At 46.5% G+C, this 27156-nt stretch overlaps 5 protein-coding genes and 1 long non-coding RNA gene across 7 annotated transcripts; all 6 read left to right on the top strand.

The window, feature by feature from the left end:
• The first annotated feature begins 277 nt into the window (after positions 1-277).
• On the top strand, positions 278-5376 carry LOC147960270 (uncharacterized). The gene is made up of 11 exons (XM_087536405.1): positions 278-1286; positions 1368-1427; positions 1648-1755; positions 1872-2012; positions 2128-2271; positions 2385-2528; positions 2634-3480; positions 3568-3636; positions 3714-4142; positions 4217-4309; positions 4379-5376. Exons 7-11 carry the CDS (start codon positions 3309-3311, stop codon positions 5374-5376), a joined length of 1761 nt encoding a protein of 586 aa, XP_087392531.1. The 5' UTR covers positions 278-1286; positions 1368-1427; positions 1648-1755; positions 1872-2012; positions 2128-2271; positions 2385-2528; positions 2634-3308.
• Positions 5377-5727: 351 nt separating this feature from the next.
• On the top strand, positions 5728-6558 carry LOC147960269 (uncharacterized). Its single transcript, XM_087533251.1, has one exon. The coding sequence runs from the start codon at positions 5728-5730 to the stop codon at positions 6556-6558; it is 831 nt and encodes a 276-aa protein (XP_087389377.1).
• Positions 6559-6579: 21 nt separating this feature from the next.
• LOC147960268 (uncharacterized) lies at positions 6580-7659 on the top strand. Its single transcript, XM_087533250.1, has one exon. It carries the CDS (start codon positions 6580-6582, stop codon positions 7657-7659), a length of 1080 nt encoding a protein of 359 aa, XP_087389376.1.
• A 24-nt stretch (positions 7660-7683) lies between these two features.
• Positions 7684-8757, top strand: LOC147960267 (uncharacterized). Its single transcript, XM_087533249.1, has one exon. The coding sequence runs from the start codon at positions 7684-7686 to the stop codon at positions 8755-8757; it is 1074 nt and encodes a 357-aa protein (XP_087389375.1).
• A 4788-nt stretch (positions 8758-13545) lies between these two features.
• On the top strand, positions 13546-17022 carry LOC125521911 (uncharacterized). Of its 2 annotated transcripts, none has more exons than XR_007289503.2 (2): positions 13546-14066; positions 16560-17022. It is a non-coding gene; the product is annotated as an uncharacterized LOC125521911 (long non-coding RNA). The 2 variants fall into 2 exon arrangements; XR_007289502.2 differs by lacking the exon at positions 16560-17022 and adding an exon at positions 14263-14445.
• Positions 17023-18627: 1605 nt separating this feature from the next.
• LOC125521888 (O-fucosyltransferase family protein) lies at positions 18628-23466 on the top strand. Its single transcript, XM_048686947.2, has 10 exons — positions 18628-19458; positions 19706-19795; positions 19910-20006; positions 20098-20168; positions 20254-20342; positions 20467-20587; positions 20675-20818; positions 20965-21299; positions 21404-21644; positions 21752-23466. The coding sequence occupies exons 1-10, from the start codon at positions 19141-19143 to the stop codon at positions 22079-22081; spliced, it is 1836 nt and encodes a 611-aa protein (XP_048542904.2). The 5' UTR covers positions 18628-19140; the 3' UTR covers positions 22082-23466.
• The last annotated feature ends 3690 nt before the right edge of the window (positions 23467-27156 follow it).

Below are 27156 nucleotides of genomic sequence, written 5' to 3'. Positions count from 1 at the left end.
AAGGCTCATTGTGTCCAATAGTCATTGCTTCACACATGAAAGGGCGAGGTGAGGCATACAGATATCTCTATTTCTAATGTTTGAGTTGATAGTCTCGCCTCACTCCCACCTCATCCCACCAGTCCTATTCTTCGCCCACCTCATCCCACCTGTCCTATTTTTCGCCCACCTCATCCCACAGCATTGGGCCGGCCCATTAACATGTACATGAACGCAATCCTCGCATCGCCTGCCCTCCTAGCGATCCTCCCGACGTCCTCGCGCCGCCTTCCTCATCTCCCCAGGCGCCCTCCTCGCGATCCTCCCGTCGTGTCCTCGCACCACAGCCTCTTCTCCCTGATCTCCTCTGTGACCCAGGCGCTGGGCGACCCCGGCGACTCCTCCGTACTCCGGCCGCGAGGTCGCATCAGACGCCGGCTGCTCCTCCGCGGCCTCACGCCCTGCCGGCGACGAGGACACAGATTGAGAAAGATCCCTTGGAAGACAGGTTTGGACCAGCCCGTGATCCCCTGATTCTTCTCTTGCTACAGGCCGATCTATCCAGATGAGTAGACAAGAATATCCAGGTGAATACACAAGAACGTGAATGTATGCACAGATTACAAACGCATGCACAGATTACACTGATTACAAAACAAATCCATTACCAATGCATGCACAGATTACAAATGCTCCAGGAACTGATGCTCCACCAACTGATGATTGAGCCCTTGTTTCTAAGCTATCCCTATTCCTAGGAGTAGAGATTACAAATGCATAAAATGGAGCCACATATTACAAATGCTCCAGCAACTGATCCTCCAGCAACTGATGCATCGATGAAGCCCTTGTTTCTTAGCTCTCACTATCCCGAGGAGTACTCCCTGCTCGAGCGATTTGTCAGCCCAGCGCTCGCTAAAGTTGTGATGCACCAATGAGTTCTGCATACATATTTTGTTATATTTTGCTAAATGAAAAATGCTCCACAAACATTTGGTGCTAACAAGCTTATACATGTAAGTTTGACATGGTTAGGAATGATAGTCTACCTAGATTATACCGCAGTGTATGTGCTCCAACATCAATTTGTCTTGGCCATTTTGGTTCAGGAACTTGGTACCAACCAGAGAGAAATGTCCAGGGCATCTCCAGTACAAATCATCTCCACTTGTTTGAATGTATAAAAGAGTTTAACTTCTTTCAGGTATAAATGGGAAATGCAAGTAGTAAGAGAAACAAACAGGGTGAGGCGAAAAGCGTGCCTCAACAATCTCTGCATGTGCAGATAGATAGACAAAGCAGTGCAGGTGCATGTACATATTTCATGTTTGTAGTCAATGGCGGATTAACAAAATATGTTATAATTTGTATATCTTCGTATGCTACAGAGGACATGGACGCGACAAGCCTCACCAGAACCGCTCTTCGTGATGACACAGGGTCTCTAGGTACATGGTCTTATGTTGATCCATGTCATAACTATCTAATGTACATGTGATCAAGCATTCGTATTTTCTTCTAAAAGCATCACAGATGGACATCCCAGCCTTATTCGTGAAAAATCTAACTTTGACATACTTTCCCAAAACCTTACTGGAATGTTCAAGTGTATTATATGTGTCTTACGATTCTTGAAATTAATCAAGTCCTTTTCATGGAAACACACAGGCAACCACAAAGGAACAAAGGAACCTCACTTAGGAAATTTCCTTGAAACCCACCCACACCCTGAAGTTCATGTCTCGGAAGTTGACCATCTTGACGCGATTAGTGGAGGTATGGCTACACCTCAATTAAAAATACAACTTGTGTATGTTTGAATGGCGTCCAAGCTTGCTTTGTTTTGCTTCCATTCTTTCTTTCATCAAGTATGTGTATTTTCTACCAAACAGTGCTCGCAACAAGTGGCAAATCAGGACCTAACAATGTAAATTCAAGAAGCATCACAACCACAGTGGGGAATGCAACCAATTTGCAACGACCCCCTCTTGGTGATATCTCTAACGTTGGCATTCATTCCAAATGTGGCTCAGGTATGTTACTCCGTATCATATGTGTCGGGCAATTCACCACCTTATCATGTATGTGCTTGCCTTGTTTTGGTTCTGTTTTTAATCTGATCAAACATGTGTATTTTCTTCCAAGCAGTGGTCTCAGGAAGCACCAAATCAAGAGGATCTCGCAATGTAAATCCAAAAGACATCACACCCGCACTGAGGAATGCAACTAATTTGCAACGACACTCTCTTGGTGATATCTCTAACGTTGACATGCATTCCCAAAGGATCACAGGTATAGAGCTCTTTATCATATGTGCCTTGCGATTCACCACCTTGTCATGTATAGGCTTGCCTTGTTTTGGTTATGTTTTTAATTTGATTGAACATGTATTTGCTTTCAAACAGTGGTCGCAACAAGCAGCAAATCAAAAGGACCTCGCATTGAGAATTCAAAAAACATCACACCCGCACCGGGGAATGCAACAAATTTGCAACGACACCCTCTTGGTGATGTCTCTAATGTTGACATGCATTCCCAAATGGGTTCATGTATGTTACCCCGTATCATATGTGCCTTGCGAATCACCACCTTATCGTATGTGTTCTATTTTTTATTTGATCAAACATGTGTATTTGCTTTTCGTATCTGCACAGGCTTGCTCAACAAGCCCAATGGACCCCGCATGGAAACACTGTTGCGTGGACAAACAAACACCCACCCACCCCCTCCTGGTCATGTCCTCGATGTTGATCCGCCAACCCAGATGAGTGGAGGTACTGCTCCATACTTACCATGCAAATACACAGTATGAATTGCAGATCTGGTCTGTGTTCTACATTAAGGAAGCTCCATACTTGGCTTGTTTTGATTCCCTTTTTTAGTTGTAGATGAACCAGCCATCTCAGATGATGATGCTTCATTACCTACTCCTATTGCTATCACAGCTGCTAATGGTGCAGAACTAGCAGAGAGTTCTACCGGTATGGGCCGGCTATATCTTTCATATTGATGTTCTACATGCAGAATTTTGCATTGTGTGATGTAATGTTGTTGGTGTAGATGGAGATACAACAACAAAATCTATTGCCATTAGTGATAGTAGACAAGCTAAGAGGGCACACGATAGAGAACGCAAAAGGGCATACGATAGAGAGCGCAGAGAGAAATTGACCAGCGAACAAAGAGAGCAGATAAATGCACGGAGGCGAGAAGCTTATCGCAGGAAAAAGGAGTTGGGACCCAAATTCCTAGAAGAACAAAATCGGAAGACACGGGAACAACGCAAGCAAAGACGAGATAGCTTAACTGCTGGGGAGAAGAGAGCGGATATGAGTGCTGAAAGAAAGACAAGATACATGTCTAGGAAGAACACCCCGTGCCCTGAATCCATTGCAGTGCGACGTCCAGATTTACCTACTACATCTGCGGCCAATCAGTCTTTGCACAGTAGTGCATCACCTGTGTCAACGAACATGGCAGGACACACCTTCAAATCTGCTGGTAATTCACTCCATCTGCAGTTCACTTCACTTCTTATATCCGCCCAGGTTGAATTTGAGTGCATCACCACGCCTGCAACCTTTGCAGATTCGTTGTCCGCCGAAAATGCGTCAGCAGCTCGTGGCCCCACGTACATTCGCAACATCGAAACCCATGGTAGTTATCCCAACAACGGTCATCTTTCATTTTGTAATCATTCATCAGATATTTATAATGATTCGAAAATGTTGCAGGTGCCTATTTAAGCAGAACCTTAGGTGATGGTGCTATAGATGGCAACCTCATAACAATCAATGAGCACCTAACAAGTGCCGACCAGCAAACCAGTGATCCGCTAACAATAGCGGATAATGGAGCTGACGAGCAGAGGCATGAGTCCAGAGCAAAGCGTAGGACGAGAGAGCGATCTTGCAAGGGAAGTATGGCGGCGAAGAAGCATCATGAGAAAATTGGCAGGCGGAAATCATGTACGAAGGTGCCACGTGGTGAGAGGAACGCTCTGCTAGATCGTCGTAATGAAAGCTTTGCAGGTAGGGTGAAGACCCAAAGCGTCAGGAGTAGCTCCATACCGGAAATGAGCTCAACTGGACAACCTACCGTAGTTGAAGCACACGGTGCCTCAACCTCATCTAGCACGCCGGAGTACACGATCAGAAGTGAAGGTAACACTCCAATCCTTACTCTCCTTGCGTCCCTTGAGTCTGAACCCTCATTTATTGGTTTCGCAACTGAGCAGACGACATGGACGCTTACCTTAGTCGTCTCATGAATGATAATGTCAACCCTGACAACCTATTTGACGATGAGTATTACCTGTTTGCTGGTGAAGGTATGTACACCCACTTGAGCAACATCCACCCCTTGGGAATATCACACTAATTATAAACATTGTTTGCAGGCTCAGATGCTGATGACATGGAGCACGACGAATTGGAAGATGACCGCCACAATACCTATGTCGACCATGATCCATTGGACTATGTCTACTCAAACCTCCCAGACCACACACACATCCTGAAGCACGCCGCGAACTGCGATCATTGCAAGGCCAAGAAGTTTGAGTCCGAGGCCCCGGGATTCTGCTGTCGCAGTGGGCAGATCGAGCTGAAGCAGCCAGAGCCCATCCCGGAGCTAATGAGGCTTTGGTCTAGCATGGATGCGGACTCAAGGCATTTTCGGGAGAACATACGGTTCTTTAACGGCCACTTCTCCTTCACAACCCTCGGCGTCAGCCTTGATGAAAGCTACACAAACATGAAGTCTGGGGTGTACACGTTCCGGGCACACGGCACCATCTACCACAACGTTCATTCCTTCGGGCCAACATCCCGTCCAGAGCATCTACAGTTGTACTTCTACGACGACGACCCAGGCCTAACCCATCGCAAGGCTGCCACCGAGCAATTAGACCAGGATGTCGTCAGAAAGTTAGTGGACATACTCAGGGAAAACCCGTACTCCCAGCAGTTTAGGAGTTTGGGTGCGCACAGGGACAACCTCGACGATTACAGGATAGACCTCAACACTGACCAGAGACTAGACCAACGGAGGTATAATAGACCTCTGTCATCTGAGGTCGCTGCAATTTGGGTGGAGGGCACTGACTTAGCGAAGAGGTTTGATCGTAGGATTACACTTTGCGGGAACGACAACCAAAGGCACAGTATACATGTAACGTCTGGATCGTATGACCCGCTCTCTTACCCATTATTCTACCCAAGGGGTGAGCTCGGTTGGCATCCGAAACTACCTAAACGTGATGTCCCTTGGCCGGTTGTGCAACAACCAAGAGGTAGACGTGATGATGATGATGATGATGATGATGATGATGATCAGGATGCAGGTAAGCCTTATGTGTATTCTGTCGTTTTGATGAATTGTATAGTTCTCTTATGAATCCTAATGTCCGCGTTACTCATCCATATGCAGAGGGGAATAGCAGGTTATGCGTCTTGGTGAGAGACTACTACTGTTACATGTTGTAGACATGACCTGGGATATTCAATCCCATACTCTGTGGGGCACGATTGCTCCAGCAATGGGGGTGGACATTTACATCAAGATTGAGAGTTGTAGGTTGAAATGGTACAGGAAGAACCAGACAAAGATCCGTGCTGACCTATATAAAGGAGTTGTTGATGCAATTACATCCGGGGAGACCCGGGCAAGCGCTGTTGGAGTAAGGATAGTGCTCCCTGGAACATACCCAGCTGGCGACCGCGACATGAAACGGAGACATATGGTGCCATGGCAATTGTCCATACCTACGGGAAGCCCGACATCTTCTTGACCATGACCTGCAACCCTAACTGGGAAGAGATAACAAATGAGTTGTTTCCTGGTCAGACAGCGCAAGACCGACCTGATCTTGTGGCTCGTGTGTTCCATGGCAAGCTAGAGGCTATGAAAGATATGTTGTTCAAGAAGAATATCCTGGGTGTTGTTGTCGCACATGTATATGTAGTCAAGTTCCAGAAGAAGGGCCTCCCCCACGCACACTTTTTGTTGATCATGGATTCTACCTATAAGCTTGTCGTTTTGGAGCAGTACGACCGACTCATTTCTGCCGAGCTCCCAGACAAGCAAAAGTATCCTGAACTCCACGCCTTGGTGGTGAAACATATGATGCACGGACCATGCGGTGCTCTCGACCCCAAAAATGTGTGCATGCAACAGAACGAGTGCAAGTGCAGATACCCGAGGCCGTTCAATGAAAACACGGCACAAGGCAAAGACTCATACCCAGTTTATTGTCGTCGAGATGATGGTCGGCAGGCTAAGGTTCGGGGTAAAATGTTGGACAACAGATGGGTTGTGCCGTATAACCCTTACCTTCTGCGGATGTTCAATTGCCACATCAACGTTGAGGTTTGCTCCAGCATAAAGGCCGTCAAATACCTTTACAAGTACATATACAAGGGCCATGATAGGGCTTCTTTCAGCATCGACCAGCCCGACACCGTTGGTAACATTGATGAGATCAAAAGATACGTAGACGCGAGGTGGGTTACTCCTCCGGAGGCGATGTGGAGGATATTTGGCTTCCCCTTGTGTGCCAATGACCCGCCTGTCCTATAGTTGCCTCTTCATCTCCCGAACATGCACAGGGTGGCATTCAATGAGCAAGCTCACTTGACCGACGTAGTCGCCTCTGAGAATTCTTCCAAATCCATGTTGACAGAGTATTTCAAAGCTAACCAAAATCACCCGTGGGCTAGGAATATATTGTACAAGGATTTTCATGGAAGGTTCACATGGCAGAAGGATAAGAAGTATTGGAAAGAGCGGGTGGAGCGTTATCAGATAGGTCGAATTGTGTCTACCAATCCTGCCGAGGGGGAGCGATACTATCTGCGTGTGCTGCTAAACCATGTTGCTGGCAAGACATCCTATGAGGACCTGCTCACCGTGGACGGTAGGCTATGCGGGAGCTTTAGAGAGGCTCCCGAAAGGTTGGGACTCATCGAGGCAGATAACACGCTCGACGACTGTCTCACCGAGGCAGAGCAGTGGGCGATGCCATGTTCGCTCAGGAGGCTCTTTGCAACAATTTTGGTGCACTGTGAGCCAGGCGACGTGCGTGGTTTATGGGATAGGCACTTCGAGCCTATGTCTGATGACTATCGGCGATCACACACGTGCCCAATTGAGGTGGAACAGATGGTGTTGATTGACATTAGGGGTATGTTGCAGTCCATGGGCAAAGACATAGCTGATTTCGCTCTTCCATGCATTGACGATGCGTTCGATCCAACCGGGGGCGAGGCCAAAGAAGTGATCGAGGAATGCAACGTCGATTTTGACATCAACGACACTAAATTGGCATCGTCGCTAAACTTGGAGCAGAGGGTTGCATACGACGAGATACTAGCTGCTGTTGAACGCGGTGATGGGGGTGTGTTCTTTGTTGATGGCCCGGGAGGTACAGGGAAGACATTCCTGTATAGGGCGCTGATCGCCATGGTTCGAAGCGAGGGAAACATCGCTATCGCTACCGCGACGTCAGGCGTCGCCGCTTCTATCATGCCTGGAGGCAGGACTGCCCACTCGAGGTTCAAGATCCCATTGAGCTGCGATGATGGCGCCTCATGCACCTTCACGAAGCAGAGTGGTACCGCCAAGCTACTGAGGATGGCCTCATTGATACTATGGGACGAGGCCACCATGACTAAGCGATAGGCGGTCGAGGCACTCGACAACAGCATGCGCGGCATCATGGGAAGACGGGACCGACCCTTTGGAGGAAAAACTGTTGTGTTTGGCGGGGACTTCAGGCAGGTGCTTCCAGTCGTCAGGAGGGGGTCACGGGGTAAGATAATAGATGCAACCCTCCGAAGTTCACATCTCTGGAAGGGTATGCGCCAGCTAAAGCTCGTCACCAACATGAGGGCTCATAATGACACTTGGTTTGCGGATTACTTGCTAAGGGTAGGCAATGACACCGAGGAAGTTGACGATCAAGGAAACATACGACTCCCTGAAGATATTTGTGTGCCGTCTACAGGCGAGGGTGACGACCTGGAGAAGCTGATTGACCATGTGTTTCCGAGACTAGATGATAACATGTCCGATCCGAATTACATGACTTCACGCGCAATCCTCTCCACCACGAACGACAACATCGACAAGATAAACATACGCATGGTAGAGCGTTTTCGGGAAGAAGAAGTAATCTACCATAGCTTTGACAGTGCAGAAGACGACCCATATGGCTACTACGCTCCCGAGTTCCTAAATGGATTGACTCCCAACGGTCTGCCTTCGCATGCACTCAAACTGAAGCTCAACTGCCCTGTCATACTTCTGAGGAACATTGATCCGGCTAATGGTCTGTGTAACGGGACGAGGCTTGTGGTGCGAGGTTTCGAGAGGAACGCCATCGACGCAGAAATCGTGATCGGACAACACGCAGGTAGGAGGGTATTCCTTCCTCGAATACCCCTATGCCCGTCTGACAACGACATGTTTCCATTCAAGTTCAAGAGGAAGCAATTTCCTGTAAGGCATAGCTTTGCTATGACAATTAATAAGGCTCAAGGGCAGACCATTCCGATTGTTGGCGTGTACCTACCTAATCCGGTGTTCTCTCATGGTCAACTCTATGTCGCGTTGTCTCGAGCCACCGCGAAGAGGAACATAAAGATCCTCATTGAGAAGGAGGAGGAGAAAGATAATGGCAAGAAGCAAAGCAGTAAAACAAAGAAGCGAAAAAGACCTGCCTTGTCCTTACAGACCTCAATGAAGAACATCGTCTATAAGGAAGTCCTTACAGGCTGAAGTCCGCACTTAAGAAGCTGGCGGGTTTTGAATAAGACAAAGGATTTACTCTTCGCGGTGTTTATGATGCGGCCCCAAAGCAGGCACAGTCAATGTTATTTATTTTTGTCCTGTATAGTCTCTTATTTCCCCCTTATTTGAATTTTACAATCCTGGCTTTTCAATACATATCTAAACAGACATGATGTGTTAGTAACTACTTAGTTGCAGGTTTGGCGCAAGTAAACGGATGGATGCATGTTGACATCTTCATGATCTCACAAATATTTCCAGTAGTATTATTTTCCTTTCATTGTGCCATATTCTGTTAGTTGCTTTTCCTATTGCGTGTATCTTGCATATAACTAGGAGTTTTAATGAATTGTTGGAACCTGGACAGTACCACAATTTATAACCACCTATTATTCTGCAACGAAATGTACATTTTATAGCATATCAGGTGCGCTTCTTTCTGTTCGTGCCTTCAAAGTATCAAACCAGAGGACATCTACTAATATATTTTTGTAGCTCTGTTGCTTCTGATGGTACATGAGCTATCACTGTGGTTCATCTACAAATATATTTTTGTAGCTCTGTTGGCATATATGTACTATGAAAGAACAGTATGTACATGTCAGTATATTTTTCTATGTCACAGACATCTGATCCTATCGTTCTCCCTATATGTCATCCAAACACATCCATATGAACCTATATGTCGTAAAAGTGCATATGTACTTCTCAGTTCTTATAGAGAACGAAAACTGGGTGGCACGTATTATCAGAGTTGTGTATAATCATTTAGGGAAATGTCAAAAAGTAGAAATCCCGTGAATTGGGAATAGAGCAATTCAAGTAGCTAGGAAGTAACAACATACCAAATGATAAAGAATAGCCCCACTGCAGCTCCAAAATCGCAATCCTTTGCTCAAAGATCTGAACTCAATTCACCCTGAAAAACATAGTCATCTGAAGTTAGACTGCATGATAGTCGGATGGGACAAAATCAATTGACTGTCTAAAACCTTCCGTAGGGGACATAACAAATATTTTGCGGTATATAGGTTCCTACTGACAGTTCAAGAAATGCAAACATATAGCACTATTATGTTAAATAGGTCACCCAAAACCATGCTATAGATTAATCAAGGTCATGAGCCCAAGCATAATGACTACCCGTACCAAGCAAAAAATAGGACCTTGGAGATATGTAATGTAAAGTCAATAATAATAATTATTATGCTTTCCTTTTGCTCCCTGAATCGATACTTTTAGAAAACAAAATGGAAATACAAGGCACACATCATTAAGAAAGAGATGGTCATATTCTAATATTACCTCCTACTCATTGTGGACGGAAGGCTATGTGGTAGAGCCAGCAGCCGACCAAAGCACCTGTATTAGGAGGGGATTTGTTACCTCGATGTGTTGATGAGGCAGTGGATTGGTCATGTCCCACAGGATCACGCAGCGGACGTAGTCGTTGACACATTGGGGAATCGGCTCGGGCTGGCCACTTCATGGAAATCGACGGCGCGGCAGCACACTATCCTCGGCTGGGGTAAAGAACATCATGCGGTCTAATTATCTGGATGACATGATCTAATTACACAAAATAAGATATCTTAATGGTTTTGTTAACTCAGATTATAAATCATAAAATTTATAAGAGGTAGCAAATTGTAAAAGAGACAAAGTTCGACAAATCACTTCTTTTCGTTCCATAAATCACGTGTTGTCCATATCATATAGCTTGGAGGATAATATCTGCCCATAGAAATGTTCAGAAAGAAGAAAAATGTTATTATCGACAAAATGAAATGTCGGAATGAAATACATTCAGAGCTCGAATGAAATCAGCAAAGTAAATAAACCCCTTTTCTTTAGATAATCAAAAAGGTCAGAGTAATGGACCACAAATGACAATAACCAGCATAGTTAATTTCTACTATTTCATCTATCCCCAACATATATATAACAAAACAGTATAGAGAGGTAGGATAGGACTGATATATTAACTTCCACATCAAAGATCTGTGTCAACACACACATCCGATTGACCTTGTCCAAGGCCAAAAGAACAATAAGAAAATTGGGGAATGACAAGATAACTAATTTGAACATGCAGGACATTGTTACGTTCCTCACACGCTGAGGAACAGACTAACAATCAAGCAGGCAAGTAAATAAATATGAGGTAACAATATTATGTTTTTTGTTCAGCAGCTGGTCTGATAAGAAAATAGTTGAAGAGTTAAGGAGAATATATATCCACTTGAGTGGTTCCTTGGCAGACGAACTTTTTTCATGAGGGTTGGCAAGCAAACTTAATTGTAAATGTAGGCAGCAATAATATACAGTACCAAAGTATATATGACAGTGTCGATGTAGTAGTTGCGATTGTACCTCATCTAACAACCCTTGTAAGTCATATAAAAAACTGTCGGATTTGGATGTTGCTTTAAAACTGCCGAGTGACATAGGATTGTTCTTCTTTGTATGTATGTTGAACATGAGGTAATACTCAAATGGTATATTTCTATACATGTTTAATTTTGCAGAGTATCAGAGAGATGGGGATGGATCTTGTCGACGTTCAAACACAACTCATTTACAAGGTTCCTGGGACGACGTCGTTGAAAGGGAAAAAAACTCACCAAGTTGTATATAGCAAAACGATGTGCAAGCAATGATATCCCACAACAAACCTAAAAGGTTAAATACAATTGTTATCCCACAAGGTTTTTACTTTCACTGTGATTATCTTTCTCTAGCAAATATTTCAAAAGCTCGTGGCAACGCACGGGCATTCTACTAGTAGCCATATAGGTTTCACCAATCCATGTTTTACGAACCTTCAGAAATTCCCTGCTTGGTTTTTTTACCGGTTTGAAGACTTCTAGAAGGTTCTAGTTTCCTTTTTTTAAAAGAAAGAATTTTTGTCATGGGACGAGACAACGCAGGGAAGACATTAGAGCATCTACCGCCGGACTTGGCAAATCAACGCCCGCGGATACGCCCAGACGCTTCCGCGAGCACTGATCAGGCACCCCTCAAATGTTGCACCGCATATTCACATACCGCAAATTATGATTCTCAAATCCATACAATCCATGCACGTCGATCATACGATACAAAATTTCCGAATTTTAAAGTTCAAAACAAAGCAAAGCAAATCATAGTTCAACAAATCGGACATGCCAAAAAAAACAATGTCCGGAATGGCCTAGTCGGCCGTCGAATCATCCTCTGTCCCAACGGGGTCGGACGGCGTAATCTGCGTCGACGCTCAGATGGAAGGGGTGCAGGGATCCGGGCGCGGCGGAGTAGACAGCTACTCCACCATGTCCGAACCTCCCTGTGACGTCGTCGCTGCCTTCCTCTCTCGCTGCCGACGTCGCCGCAACTTCTGGGCGACATTCTCCGGCTTGCAAGTCGCAACCGATGAACTGACCGGGCTGGACGACATCTCCGGCGGTGGTCGGGACCGATGGTGAGGACTGGGAGCTAGGGTGGAGGACAGCGAGGGTCCCTGCGCAAAAATGGTTGGAGGGCGGCGGGAGGAGGAGGGAGAATTTGATGGATTTGATGCAATTTGAGATGTGGTCGAGCTGTCGGGTCCGATGTGGCGGGCGTGCTCGGACACCCCTATATCCATCCTATATTCGTGCTGGATATAAGGCGTGTCGGTCAGCCTGGACGTCTGAGCCTCGTTTAAGAAGGCCGTCTGGATAGAAAAAATTTGACCGGTCTATAACCAGATGGCCCGTCCGGACGTATGAAACGGTTTGAGACGCCCGACTGTAGATGTTTTTTTAAACATCAGTACAGAGACAAACGCTCATATACACGCGCATAGGGATGGCAATGGGTCGGGTGGAGGTGGTCCAAATCCAACCCATGACCCATCTTCCTACCCTCTGCCCATCCACCAAATTATCCATGGACACAACTTATGCCCATGCCCAAACCCGCTAGATACCCACATACCCATGGAGCTCTATGGGCATAGAAAAGTAAGCATGATGCCTTGCCAAAGATCAAATTAACTCATCATCATTCACTCACAAATGACAACATAAGCTACATGCATAAGTAGGTAACAAGTAATACGATGAGTCCTTAAGTGTGACATACCATAGGTTGATTCTGCAGCATATAGCACATGGCACAAGTTGCATATTTTCTGCCATTTCCCATTTATTCGCTCTTTCTACTATCACTGGCATATGACCCCACATGTCATACGGGTATCCATTGGATATCCATGGAGCACAAACTATAACCATGCCCAACCCGGCTATTCGTGGGTATCCATATCCACGGACCCGTGGGCAAAAATGTGCTCCATACCCTTGCCTAACCGGGTCGGGTATCCATGGGTATCTAGATTCATGGATAAAATTGTCATCCCTACACGCGCATACATTCACCCCTATGAACGCGCGCACACACACCCTACCCCTATGAGCATCTCCGAAAGACTGAGCCGGCATAACATATTCTCTCACTAAATGCGCATCGCCGGAAATCCTGAACTAAATTCAGAAATAAATGCGAGCATCAGGATTTGAATCCTGATAGGCTGAGGATACCACAGTCTCTCTAATAACCATCCAACCACAGGTTGATTCGCAGATGTTTTTTTTTTTTAAGGTGTAGATGCTCCTATTTCATCTCAACCTTTGGCAAACGCAACCGTAAGCTCGTGCGGTGCGGGCGCTTTCGCCAACTACCGTGGCAGCAAGTCCCGTGATCTCCGGACCCCGTTAGTTCGCGGGTCACAACTCACAACGACCGAGCCACACTTTCGAGCTCCTCCTACTCCCTACGACTCGTGATGTTAGCCCGAGCTTTTTCCCGCACTTTGCTAGTTTGGTTGCAGGGTTTCCCGGGGGATCCCCGCTGTTTCCCCGGGCTGGAGAACCACGGGCCGAGTTGGCCCAGGGAAATTGAGTTGGTCACTTGGACCGCATCGTTCTCGGGGTAACCCTGCCCGAGCCACGTCCTTTCCACGGGGAGAAAACCCACGAGCCCAGAGCTCGGGCAGGAAACCCACGGCTCGAGCGAGACGAGCGAACGGCAGAGCCGTCGACCAAGACCCAGCGCCCCCGGCCGCCTCCGAGCTCCTCCGCCGGCGACAGAAGCGACGCCCCTGACCCCCTCTCTCCGGTGCTGACGAACCAAGCTCCGCCCCTCCAGCGACTGCGACGGACCGCGGCCGTCACTGTTCTCCTTCCCCAAATCTCCCCTCCGCTTCCAAGGTCCGATCCCCTCCGGCGACGGCGACGACGACGGACCGCGGACGTATTCATCTCGTCTGATCAAGGGTTAGCCCCCCCCCCCCCCCCCCCCCCCAGTACATTTTTCTTCAGTTCATACCTTCACCGTCCCTAATCTTGAACCACGAATTCCATAGGATCTTGTATTTTTCTTGTGTACCTGCTCTGCACTTGTTGTAGAGCATAGCTTGAATCAGTATTTTTTACCTATTTTTGACCTCTCGTTTTGAAATACATCTAGCAGGTGTGGCCAGTACTCTGTTATTCTCCTACATATAGCTGTATATGCATCTAAAAGGGCAAGTACTTGGATGACCTTGACAATATCATACTGATTGTAATAACTTGCATAAGACTCTGTATTTGAAGATGTCCCGGTCCTGCATTATTTGACAGAATTACCATTAAAGAAAATTTAGGACAGAAATATATTTCCAGGACAGTCCAGAGAAAAAGGCTGGTATTTATGGGGTAGCACTCAAACTACCGCTACGCACAAGGCTGGTATTTCAATTCGGTTTGCCATACTTCTAGTTTTATTTTAGGGTTCTTTATAAATATATGTAGGTATTATGATCCATTGCAAATATAAGGAGTGGATAAGCTGAAACTAGAATAAGCATCTTTTTTGCTCTGATGGATCAGTTTCTCATTGTTAATATTTATATATTTTCTTCTGAGCACCTGTTTCTTCATCATATATATGTGGGAAAAAGGAAAACTTCTATGATAGACAGTAGTAGTTTCAGACTGTCTACGATCACAGTAATTCAGATTCTGAAGCTTGTATTGTCCTTAATGAGCTAGTAATAAAAAGATAACAACCTTCCGAGAGGTGTTGCCAAACCTGGGATGTAGATAATCAAACAAATGCAGGGCTGGAGACAATTATTTGCTGGTTTGAGCCTCAATTACATCCTGATGACAGTCTTGCACATTCAGTTTTACATTCTGAACATAAGCAACATTACTAAATCGCATGCTCTGTTCATGTTAAGTTGTTGATTGCAAACGTCACAAGGCAGGAGAACACACATTTTTTTAATTCACACAGTGTTCATCAATATCTTTTATACATCAGTAAACTCAGCATTCTACAGGAGAATAAAGTTCAGAAGGAAAAACCATCAAGAAAGCATCAACTATACCCAATTTCTTTTTTGAGTTTCTGATTGTGTCGTCTTGCTGGGTGAAACATGCCAACCAAGGATATGCGGCAGTCCAATTCCCCTATGCCAGCAAGCATACATGATTCGGTTTACTATACAAAATATGGAATGCCTGTCCAGATTAAAAATAACATTGCTGGATAATGATCCGAGTTGGTTCTCGGTTGAAACTAATTTGAAGCTTTGCATTTTTCTTATAGCTGGCTGATATACTTTTTATTTTTATAAAGTATATATCTTTTACATTCTTGATGAGAACATGACTACCTTGGATACGACCAAAAATATTGCATACATGACGATCGTTTTCTGTGGGAGTTGACCTTGACGATTCGACTACGAACGTGCGAGACGTCGCGCCTTAGCAATCGCTAAACCAACTTCCGAGGGTTATTGACCACGCCGGAGCACGATCAACCTGATCACGAGGGTCTGTTTCCTGCGAGCAAACGAAGAACAAGCAAGAAACTGAGATTGCAATCTGGATATTGCGAATATAAGATGAAAGCTTTATTGATCAAGGTGGGGTTCTGTGACGTCTTGGTCTGGTCGTTGGACACAAACGAAGTACGCGAAGTTGCAGCTATGGCGAACTTTTAATCTAAACAAAATCCAAGGAAAAAGCTACTAGATGGATCTACTTATATAGGAGCAAGGGGTGGCGGCCAAGGAGGTGGGAGGACGTCCCAAGGCAGCCTAAAACTAACCCTAGGTCGTACAAGGCTCATGGGCCCAAGTGGAGGTGATGCAACACCTTTGGGCTTGTAGTTTGACTCGGATTCTGCTGCAATGTCAGATTGTTTCGTCTGTAACTCAACGCTCTGGACGAATTTGAAGGTGAATCCAATTGGGTTGGAAAGAGCACGAAATCTAGTTTTCAACAAAAAAAGAATCACCCAATTCGGAGTCCGTATGAAAAAGTTGTTGGCGTTTTGAGTCAGGTATGTCTGTGCAGTCCGAATCTGAATCCAGAACGTGAAAGACTTGGACTCTATCTTCTCTTGGCCCAAAAGTGACGTGAGAGGACTTTTTGAACACAACATAAACTTCTCCTTTTCCCTTATCTTCATATGTGGATTGTACAAATGTCTCATACACATGCAATTAGACAAAACACAAAAGTGTGTGAAGTATTTTTGTTCTGGATAACATAAATAAATTATTGAATAGTTTGCATTAGAAATCACCTGACAAATATGCATGTATGCAATATTTTTGGTCGTATCCAAGGTAGTCATGTTCTCATCAATTCTGCAATGAAGAAAAACTATCATGCCTATAGTGCGAAGATGTCTGTCCAAAGATGCTTTATTTGCTAAGCTACATGAGTTTATTCACAGTTCTTATCTGAAAAAGATAAGCGAACTGGCAGGTGGATCAGCAGCATTTGTCTATGCTCGAATAACCCTTTTGAGTTGGTATGTGTGGCTTTCTTTCTATTCAGTAGAGAAGGGGTCAGATGTCAGATTTATCTAACCACTAGGACAGAAAAGTTCATGCTTATACTGATGCTTGAAAATTCAATACTTATTTGTGATGCAGGTTCCCTTACCACAGGTTGACAGAAATGTTCAAAAAGTTGACGGTGGAAGTAGTTCAGTATGGATATAGTTCACATAGTTGTGATATTTTTAGTGGAACAAAGTATTGTTTCTTGCTGAACCTGTAACCATAATTAGCATTTTCTCTTTTGAGACATAGTTAGTAAACTATATTTATCATTGGTGTTGCACTATTGGTCCGACTTTGGCATGTCAGGTTATATGCATGTGTGGATGCAAGTTGAATATTTGTTCTCTTGCGAACTGTGTATTTAATATATTTTTTCGTTCAAATTTCTGTATTAAATTTTAGTCTCAAATGTCCTGAACTTTTTTTAGAAAAAAGGGACAAACATTATTCTGCTATTTATATGAAAATATTGTGAGAAAAAATGAAGTTATTTGTGGTGATTTTTTATTGTAATGATATTTTTCTTTTACACATTTTGTCCTATTGGATGGGCATGTCCCGTTCTGGTATTGCCTGCGGGGATTTCTCTTCCCTCCCCCTTGGTGTCCAAATGGCAAAGTGTATTTTCACATAGTGGGAGGGGATCTCGTATGGGCAGGGAAATCCCACATCGGGGGTATACTACCCAGGATTTTTCATCCCAAACAACCAAACTAGCCCTTATTAATGTCAGCCGCCGCCGTCGGCCTCCCGAGTCAGCCACGCGGCCGCCACGGCTCCAGAACGGCAGAGCACACACACGCACAGCCGCCGCCATTGAACTCGCAGGTGGCCACTGACTATACGTGCCACTCGGTGATAGTATAGCATATCCAGAGTAGGAAAATACTCTCTCTGTCCTATAATATAAGAGTATTTTTTACATTAATGTAAAATATGCTCTTATATTATAGGACGAAGGATGTACGTAAGAAAACAGGAACCAAAACTGCACGCACAAGAAACCCAACCCAAAGTTGTACCTGTGTACGAGCAATCGTTTTCCCTCCTGTAGTGAAACCTAGCCGCCGCCACCAGGAGAGCCCCTCCTTCCCGTGCCGTCTTCTGGCGGCTCTCTCCGCTGACGACTTTTTAGTCATTGATGGTGAGGGGGGTTGTCGGATCTCCCGTGTGTGGTCGTTTTAGCTTTAGGTTTTACGGCCCAAGAAGCTTAGGGTTTTGGATCGTTCAACGTCTTGGCTTCGACGGCGATATTGAATAAAGAAGCTTCAAATTCTTCTTCAGTGAGGCGATCGTTTCTATTGTCGGTGAAGGATCTGGGAACCAGTCTATTCAAGCGGAAATGTCGTGACGGCGGCGGCATCCTTGTGGTGGACATGTGTCCTCGAGCTTCGCCGTTGCGACGACGTCTGCTCCAACATCGGCGCGGAGCTTGGGAGGTAGGTAGTTGAGGAGCGGATGCAGACTGTGGTCTGCATCGACGACATCTGGAAGACAAAGCGTGTGCTGGGCTCGTGGTTCGTGGATGGCAAGTTTTGTTTTCTCCTCCGACGTCTTAGTCATGTGAGGGTGCCAGATCTGAAGTTTGATGGCGTGCCCGGGATGTTGCCCCGGTCTGATTTGTTCAACGCTAATGGTTTCGTTTTTAGCAAGCCACCTGAGAGGTCCACAAAGCTGCATATCAGCGGTGGAGCCGCGTCGAACTCGAGTGAGAAGGTGATCCGTCATTTTTTTCTTTCGGTGGCTGCTATGATGGTACCGGGGCAGGTGTGGTGTCAAGCGCAAATACGTTCTGCTATCTTTTCAGTTTTATCATGTGTGTCTTTATGTGAATTATACTTTAATCTTTATGATATGAATGAGACACATATTATATTATAAAAAAAGGTGTACCCGTGCACCAACCAACGGTGGGCGGCCGGCTACCGACTCCGTCGCCCTTTTCCGCCGTCGTCCTCAACCAATCATCGAATCACCACCAAACAAGCGTCCAACCGAAACCTGTCTTCGCTTCCACGGAACACCTCCCCACCCCGATACGCGATCCCCGTCCCACCACGCCACCACCTGGCGGCGCATCACCCGGCCGGTATATAGGACGATCGAGCTGCCGGCGGATCGTCCTCCCCTCACGTTACGTCGATCCCCTTCCACGTCCGCTCACCGCTTCTTTAATCCCGCCTCCCCATTTCTTTATCCCCGCCACGCAGATCGGGGATCATCACCCCATCATTCTTCACCTGCCCGCACGGTGGTTGCACCGATCGGGATTCGGGACACAGCGAATGGAGGCCGCGGCAGCGCCTCGTTTGACCTACCCTTGTATACTGCCCTGAGCTCGTACGGCACGGGGGATCGCTGGATGCCCACGTTCTCCGTCCGCCCGTCCGTCCGTCCATGGAGCGCAGGTCAAAAGAAAAGAATAGTTCAACAGCCAGATGGGGCCGTAGTTGCCGTGTTGCTGGACTTGGAGGCACCTCCCCGTCTACGCCAAGCCACCAATGGAGACGCGCACGGAGCGTAATGGCGGTGCGTTCTTGACCGACCGGGCGGCCGAGATGGACGGCCCTTACGTCGCCGTCGTCGGTCAGGCCGGCGGCGTCGAGGGCAGCAGGGTCGGCGCCACCAACATCGGGAGGCTGCGGCAGGGGAAGGCGGCCAGGGGCGGCGTCAACGTCTCCTCGTGGCACCTCAGGGTGTTCGCCGCCGTGGTCGGGGTCATGGGCTGCCTCCTGCTCGCCGCCTCCCTCGTCATGTCCGCGCTTCACCAGGTGCAGTTCCGGAACGGCGCCATCTCCGTCAACTTCAGGGGCCTCCAGGTATTTCCTCGCCGCCTCCCATCAAATTCAGAAAGATCGCATGTTCGATCACGATTACCTGCCTGCCCGGCCATCACTGATCCCTTAAGTTTTCTTCTCTATCGCGTCTGAATTTAATCTTCCTCTCTGATTGTACGATCGCTGTACTCGTTCATCTGGTCTCAGACTGCAACATTTTAAAATTTTCTGCGCCTGTTCTCTCGTGATAAAATCTCTCGACCTGATGAATCAATTTCTGTGAATGAAGGAGCTCAAGCACAATTTCGTCAAGAAGGAGCAGTCAGAGCAGATAATGCATGAAAGACTTCTACAGATGGCAACTTTAGCCACCACCAAGGTTTGATCCTGCCAGCATAGCCATTACCACTAGTTACTTTCTGCAACTGTATTTGGGAAGTTGGTATATCTTCACTTTTACTGATGCTGCACTTTTCCCTTCCTGCCAGTGCAGAACGAGTCAGATGATGGAAATTTCGCATTATGGGAGGAACCCTACAAACAGGCGCGCAAATGGACGCCCTGCGCCGCCAAATACACCTTGGAAGAAGGTGAAGCTTCATTCAACCAAATGCAAATAGTTACTGTCAGTACTTTTTAAGGTTTTTTTTGCTTCTTGACACTGAATTTGGTTAATCTCAGAGCCTAGCGACGACAACAATGGATTCATTCTGATCAGCGCAAACGGCGGCCTGAACCAACAGCGCGTCGCCGTAAGGATATAGTGTTTGGATCATCACAAGATCGATTCAGTTTTGATACTATTTGGTACCTAAACGAGCTTCACTCTTCCTCCAGGTGTGCAATGCTGTTGTCGTTGCAGCTCTGCTTAATGCCACACTGGTTCTGCCCCGGTTTCTTCACAGCAGCGTGTGGAAGGACAAAAGGTTAGAACTTTTAACTGAACCGTGTGACAAATACGTACTACAGTAGTAGTTACTCATTTTTCTCTCCGACATAGTAGCCATTCATCAAATTGTAGAGTTAACTGAATTTCTCCTTTTCTACCAGTCAGTTCGGTGACATCTACCAGGAAGACTACTTCGTGAACTATATGAAGAGCGATGTGCTCATCGTGAAAGATTTACCGCCCCATCTCCAGTCGCTGGACCTCGAGGCAATCGGTAGCCAAGTTAGTTCCTGAACCATGTCCTGAAAGTTCAGACTGTTTTGTTTCTTCAGTGCCCTTTATTCATCTCACCCGCCCCCTTGATCACAGGTTACCGACAACGACATCTCCAAAGAGGCTGAACCATCTGAATTCATCAGAACTGCACTCCCCATTCTTCAGAAAAATGGTGTTGTTCATTTCCTCGGGTTCGGTAACCGGCTTGGCTTCGACTCGGTGCCTGCCGATCTGCAGGTAACATTTCATCCCCCTTGACATTGTTTTTCAGATGAACTGATGAACAATGCACACCGCACCACCTCCTTCAACAGGCCCTAGTTTTTTTATCTTCCAAGAAACACGCCCCTGTTTGCTCATCGGATGTTTGCATGGCTTTGCAGAGGCTGCGGTGCAGATGCAACTTCCACGCTCTCAAGTTCGCCCCCGAGATCCAGAAGCTGGGCTCGCTGCTGGTCCAGCGGCTGCGGGGGGTGAGCGCGATGCAGACGGAGATGGACAAGCAGCTGTTCGGAAGCAACATGCTGGAGCGGCCGTTCGGGGAGAAGGGCGACGACGCCGGCGGGCCGAGCAGGTACCTCGCTCTGCACCTGAGGTTCGAGGAGGACATGGTCGCCTACTCCCTCTGCGAGTTCGGCGGCGGCGAGGAGGAGAGGAGGGAGCTGCAGGACTTCAGGGAGACCCACTTCCCGGCCCTCGTGACGCGCCTCCGGAACACGTAAGCGCGCGCGTCGCCATTGCCGATCACGCTGCTCTGCCAAGATCTTCACTGATTGGTTACTGACATTATGTTGCTGCGGTGGTTGTGTTGTGTATGGCCAGCACGGTGTCGCCGGAGGAGCTGCGGAGCCAGGGGAGGTGCCCGCTGACGCCGGAGGAAGCCGGGCTCATCCTCGCCGCGCTCGGCTACGACCGCGGGACGTTCATCTACGTGGCCGGGTCGCAGATATACGGCGGCGCGACGCGGCTGCGCCCGCTCACGCGGCTGTACCCGAACCTGGTCACCAAGGAAGACATCCTCTCCTCCGACGAGCTCGCTCCGCTCAAGAACTTCTCCTCCCAGGTAAGCGATCGAAATCATTTTCTTCTCGCGACAGTTTCTGAATCTGAACTCTCTCAACCCTGTCGACCGACGAGTCTGACTGACTGACTGACTGGCCACCGTCCCAGCTGGCGGCGCTGGACTTCATCGCGTGCGCCTCGTCGGACGTGTTCGCGGTGACGGACTCCGGCAGCCAGCTGTCGTCGCTGGTGTCGGGGCACCGCGTGTACCACGGCCGGGGCCGCGCGCCGACGCTTCACCCGAACCGGAAGCGGTACGCTCAGATCCTCTCCGAGGAGGGCGGCATCGAGTGGGCCGGGTTCCAGAGGAGGGTGAGGGCCATGGTGGACGAGTACAAGCGGGTCCGCGCCCGGCCCAGGGGCCGGACCGTCTACCGGCAGCCCAGGACGCCCGGGTGCATGTGCAGGGCCGGCGGCGACGACAGCATCGACTTCTGAATTTTCTGTTCTGACACGTTGCCCATTCCTCTTTTTTTGTGGTTATTTGTTTCGTTCTTTTGTGCATACATTAACTTGTAATATTTTTCTATAGCTCTAGGGACATGGCAGGTTCAGTTGAGAGGTATATAGCACATGCAGTTTGATACTCCCTCCGTTCCTAAATATTTGTCTTTCTAAACATTTCAAATGACTACTACATACGGATGTATGTAGACATATTTTAGAGTGTAGATTCACTCATTTTGCTCTGTATGTAGTCACTGGTTGAAATGGCTAGAAAGACAAGCATTTAGGAACGAAGGGAGTAGATTGTAACAGAGGGGTTTTGCTGGGGAGAGTTGTACAGAAAGTGACATATATCATGCTTAGAGCCTGTTCGGATGCACTCCACTCCTTCAAATCTTCCATTCCACTCCCAGCTCCTGGACTGATGGCTCCTTCCAACAAATCGAGAGTTTATAAGATGTTTGGCAACTGACTCCACTCCAGGGAACGACGCTAGTGGGTGGGCCGTCGAGCTCCTCCACTCCGTCGCCGGCCGCGTCGAGGTCGCCGACGTCGTCCCTCCCGGCGCTGGTCGTACTGCCGTGCGCGGACCCATTGGAGCTCATCCAGAGGCCGGCGCGGACACCGCTGCGCGGGCGTGTGCTGTACTTCTCGGCGGAGTTGCTGGCGGCGCTCAAGGAACAAGCTAGGCAGGAGCTTCTGGAGGCCGGGAACGCGGCGGGTGCGGCCGCCCTGACGCGGTTCCAGACGTTGGGCTCGCTGATGTGGCGGTGCGTCACCCGCGCTCAGCGGCTGGTCCCTGACCACGTGTCCGTGTTCTGCATGGCCGTCAACAACCGAAGGTGGCTCCGGCCGGCGCTGCCAAGGGAGTACTTCGGAAACCGCATCCACGTCGTCAGCATAGAGTCCGCGCGCTCTTCAGACCTGCTGGTGCACGGCGGGCACGGGCGGAGGCAGCGGCCCTGGAGCGCGCGGTGGCGGCGTACACGGACGCGGCCATCAGGGAGCACGTCGCGGCGCGGACGGCAAGCCCGCCAGGGAACAACGCTAGTGGGTGGCGGCGGCGTGGCGCTTGGGTTCAATGGTCGGAGAGTAGCTGCGAGAGAGAAAGAAATTTCGATCGATCTGGCGAAGGGAGTCGCCCGCGGAGCTCGCTATTAGCCACTCCGCCGAATTAAACTACATGCAGCTCCGCTCCACTCTTTCTACTCCGAGGAGCGGTAGCGTTCGGCGCCACTCCGCCCGCTCCGGGCGCGGAGTTGCGGAGCGGAGTGCATCCAAACAGACCCTTAATTACGTCTTACGAATATTATTTCCTTTCGAATGGTATGAGATATACAACGAAATTTAGGGATTTTTTAAGAAAATCCCATGAAGCTTTATTGAACTGTCACAATGTTTACACATGCAAATAAAGATCACCGGGTGCACCTAAGCAGACATGTCGGCCTACCCCTAGATATAGCATGCTTCGTTATATTGCGGGTCTTGAAATTCGAGCTTCTAAATTCATGAACAAAATTACTCAAATCGGCACTACTAGAGTACTCTATGATTTCATGTATAATAGCTCCGTATACAGTTGCACTTTGATTTTTTGTATCATCTACCACCACCTTGTTGTCTGACGTGACATGGACCCTTTGCAAATTCAGGTCCTCTGAGAGAGCCAAAGCTTCTCTAACTACAAGTGCTTCGAGTGTCCCAGGGTCAATGATTCTCTTTGTTACGATACTCGAAGCTCCAAAAAAAGACGCATCGTTATGATCTCTACGACTGAGGCAGCAGATGCAATGCTAACACACCTCATGACGGCAACATCGACATTCACCTTGGCTAAACTCTCTCAGGTGGAGGGATCCACTGAGTTGGTCGAACTGGTTGCACCGTTCAAAGTAACGGACAAACACATAGAGCATCCCCCGACTGGGTCGGCCCATATTAGCGAACAAGCCAGCAATGTCTTCATGTAGCTAGCTAGAAGTTTTCTCGTACATGGAAAGGTTTTCTTCTAGCAGCAAGTGGGTTTTTCGTTTCACAGGTTTTCAGTCACTTTTTGTATTTTCTTTTCAAAATAATATGTATTTGTTTTAAAAATTGAACACTATTTGTAATCTGACAATAGTTTTGTAAAAACCATGATTTTTAAAACTTTTGTGAAGTTTTTTTTAAATCAGAACATGTGTTTAATTGCTGGGCATTTTTTAATGATGTGAACCTTTTTTAGAAAAACAAAAAAAAAGAACCTTCAACAAGATAACAAAAACTGAAATATTGTAATAAACTATGTTCGGAAAATTGACGCAATTATCATTAAATAGGATTTGCCGGAATTTCCGAGCTGGTGGATACATGACGATGAGGCTATGGTCATCCCGGAGCACACACAAAAGTGATCCAACTACATAGTTGTGGTCTCGTCAACCTCCATGTACGTCGGGGCGCGGCTATGTACTGCTCGCAGCGACGTCTACCCAAGGCTCGCCTGCAGGGAGCCCGAACGGGGCTAGCCAATAACCACTTACCACGTCAAACTGAAGACATTGTGCGTGTTTTTTTATTTTTGTTAACCATTTCTCCATCAAATTTTTATTTTTGTTCCTTTTATTTTGTTCATATTTATAAATTTCATATATATATATATATTATAATAAACTCTTTACATTGAATTTTAATAAAATGTTAATCTTGCATTTTAAAAATGTTAAAAGTGTGGAGAAAATATTAAACATATGGAAACAAATGTTTCTGATGTATTCAAAAATTTATAACATGAATTAAAAACAGAAATGTTTACCATGCATACAAAAAATGTTTAATCATGTGTACGGAAAATGGTAATCATGTGTATGAGAAAAATATTTGCGATAATTAAGAAATGTCTCATATTTAAAAAAATGTAGGTGAAATTTTAGAACATGATTATACACTGTAAAAAAAGTTTCATGTACAATAGACAAACTGTCATGTACATTCAAAGAAATGTACGTCACATAAAAAATATACACAAGTTTCAAAAATGTGTTCATGAATTTTTCATTAAAAAAATTGTACGATGTACAAGAATGTTTGCGTAGTTCAAAAAAATGGTTTTTGATCATTTGGAAAATGTTTCAAAATGTAACTAAAAAATGTTTGACAAGTATTCTGAAAAATATATTCAATACGTGTTTGAAAAAAAGTTTAAATATGTATTTAAAAAAGTTAATTGTGTATAAAAATGTTTAACATCTATAATTAAAATGTACAATGTGTATGAAAAAGTGTACATGTGGTGAAAAAATTATACATTAAAAAAATAAAAATGAAAGAAAACCGAAGAAACAAAAAAGCATGAAAGAAAAAAAAAATCAAAGTATAAATAATAAAAAAACAGAAGATCATCAAAAATAAGGAAAAATTGAAAACATAATATAAAGAAAAAAGTAAAAAAACTAAGAAAATTGGTGAAAAACAGAAAACGAAAAAAACAAACAATGAAAAGCAGACTAAGCGGACCGAAGCAGCGACCGGAAGTGTAAGGAGCGAAGACAAACAACTAATGAACCAGTCCGCCGTCATCAGCCCGTAGGCGATTCCTATTAGGAATCGGTACGAGCAGGAAAAGCCCTGACGACGTACGACGTGCGTCTCCTTGAGATTGATGACTTCAATTTGTGGATTTCACAAGGAGGTTGACACAGTGAAAGTTTTTTTTTTGCCACATTTTTGTGACTTGTGCATGATTGGTTTAGGTTGGTTACCAAATTTTTGCTGCAAATTGATTGACTACCAATATACTTTTCTAACCTCTGAAAACTTGTCAAATTCCTTCGTGCCAATATTTGACATGCCAATGTGTTGCCGAGTCAAGAAATTAGCTACTCCCTCCGATTCATATATCGCAGCTTTAGCATTGTACTAAAGCTGCGACAATTAATATGGATCGAAGGGAGTATCATTTTTTCTTGATAATCTGTAAGGGGGCTATCAACTTTTGGTTTTGGTATAAAAGTTGACATGCTGTTATCAAGCCAAACAGTCTCCAAATGTTGGCTAGCCACGTTTTAGTAACCAACCAATCATGCTCAAGTTACAAAATCTGGCAAGATCTTTTCTGAGTCAGCCAATTAGTTTCTTGTATTTAGCTTAGTAGGTGTGCCATGGGCCGCCCCTGCATTGCCGACCAAAGAAACACACAGAGAGAACCACACGAAAGGTGGTGGAACGGCTCAACTTGGTGCCAATCGGGCCCATAAAAGCTCCTCCAAAAGCTTCACGACGACGACTACGACGACCAGTCGACCACCGGTTCTTCTCCGCTGTCTCAACCCCGTCGCAGATGACCGACCAACAAGCGGGACCGTACTGCTACACTACACCTGCAGACTGCAAAGCTTGCCTACGCTTGGTTGCACCACGTCCGTCTGAAATTCACTGGGCACCGGACATGTTTGTGCGTGCCTTTGTCTGCTCCCCGTCATACAGATAAACGCTACTACTACTAGCCAGCCAAGTTTGCTAGGACAATCAGTGCATGGGCCTGTCGATCTTTGTCCAAGATGCGGTGAAAATCGACCTGTGCCAGTTTCGGAAGGCGCCACGGACGCCCGGCCGTGCACTGATGTGGGGGGTTTTGTCTTAGCGCGGCTTGTGATCTTCTCTCGGAGGAATCAATGAGAGGCGCCGTCCCGATCAGGCGATCACCGCGTCTCGGCATTTCGTCGCCGCCGGTCCTATCTTGGGGCTGGGGGAATCATCAACACTCGAGATCAGTAGTGCTGAAAGTCGGCCAGTTCGTCGATGGGCTCAAAGAAGGGTGATCCCGTTTAGCTTTGGAAGAGGCGTAGCGTTTTCTCGGATAGGAGAAGGGATCGGAGCAGCTGGAAAAGGAGGTTTTGATATGACCCCCCCGGTCCATATGAATCGGATAGTCATAACCTAATCACAACCGAGCGTGATCTACAAGTCTCGCTGCATGGTTTCTTCTGAAAACGAGTCTTGCTAGACGGTGACGCCTTTGTCTTTTCTCCATTGTTTTCATGCATTATGAGAAGTACAACCGAATAAAAGATTAGAACGATAAC

Source organism: Triticum urartu, chromosome 7A, assembly GCF_056163025.1.
Source record: "Triticum urartu cultivar PI428250 chromosome 7A, HENAU_Tu73, whole genome shotgun sequence".
In the NCBI taxonomy this organism is placed as follows: domain Eukaryota; kingdom Viridiplantae; phylum Streptophyta; class Magnoliopsida; order Poales; family Poaceae; genus Triticum; species Triticum urartu.
Note: the sequence above shows the minus strand (reverse complement) of the source record. Positions and strands in the feature narration are given on the sequence as shown.

Coding starts and splice junctions, on each gene's coding strand:
- LOC147960268 (XM_087533250.1), top strand. CDS start 6,580: ATGCACAGGGTGGCATTCAATGAGCAAGCTCACTTGACCGACGTAGTC.
- LOC125521888 (XM_048686947.2), top strand. CDS start 19,141: ATGGAGACGCGCACGGAGCGTAATGGCGGTGCGTTCTTGACCGACCGG. Junction 20,343..20,466: donor AGCGTGTGGAAGGACAAAAG/GTTAGAACTTTT, acceptor CTTTTCTACCAG/TCAGTTCGGTGACATCTACC. Junction 21,645..21,751: donor TCAAGAACTTCTCCTCCCAG/GTAAGCGATCGA, acceptor CCACCGTCCCAG/CTGGCGGCGCTGGACTTCAT.
- LOC147960270 (XM_087536405.1), top strand. CDS start 3,309: ATGAGTGCTGAAAGAAAGACAAGATACATGTCTAGGAAGAACACCCCG. Junction 3,481..3,567: donor ACACACCTTCAAATCTGCTG/GTAATTCACTCC, acceptor CAACCTTTGCAG/ATTCGTTGTCCGCCGAAAAT. Junction 3,637..3,713: donor TCGCAACATCGAAACCCATG/GTAGTTATCCCA, acceptor AAAATGTTGCAG/GTGCCTATTTAAGCAGAACC.
- LOC147960267 (XM_087533249.1), top strand. CDS start 7,684: ATGCGCGGCATCATGGGAAGACGGGACCGACCCTTTGGAGGAAAAACT.
- LOC147960269 (XM_087533251.1), top strand. CDS start 5,728: ATGGCAATTGTCCATACCTACGGGAAGCCCGACATCTTCTTGACCATG.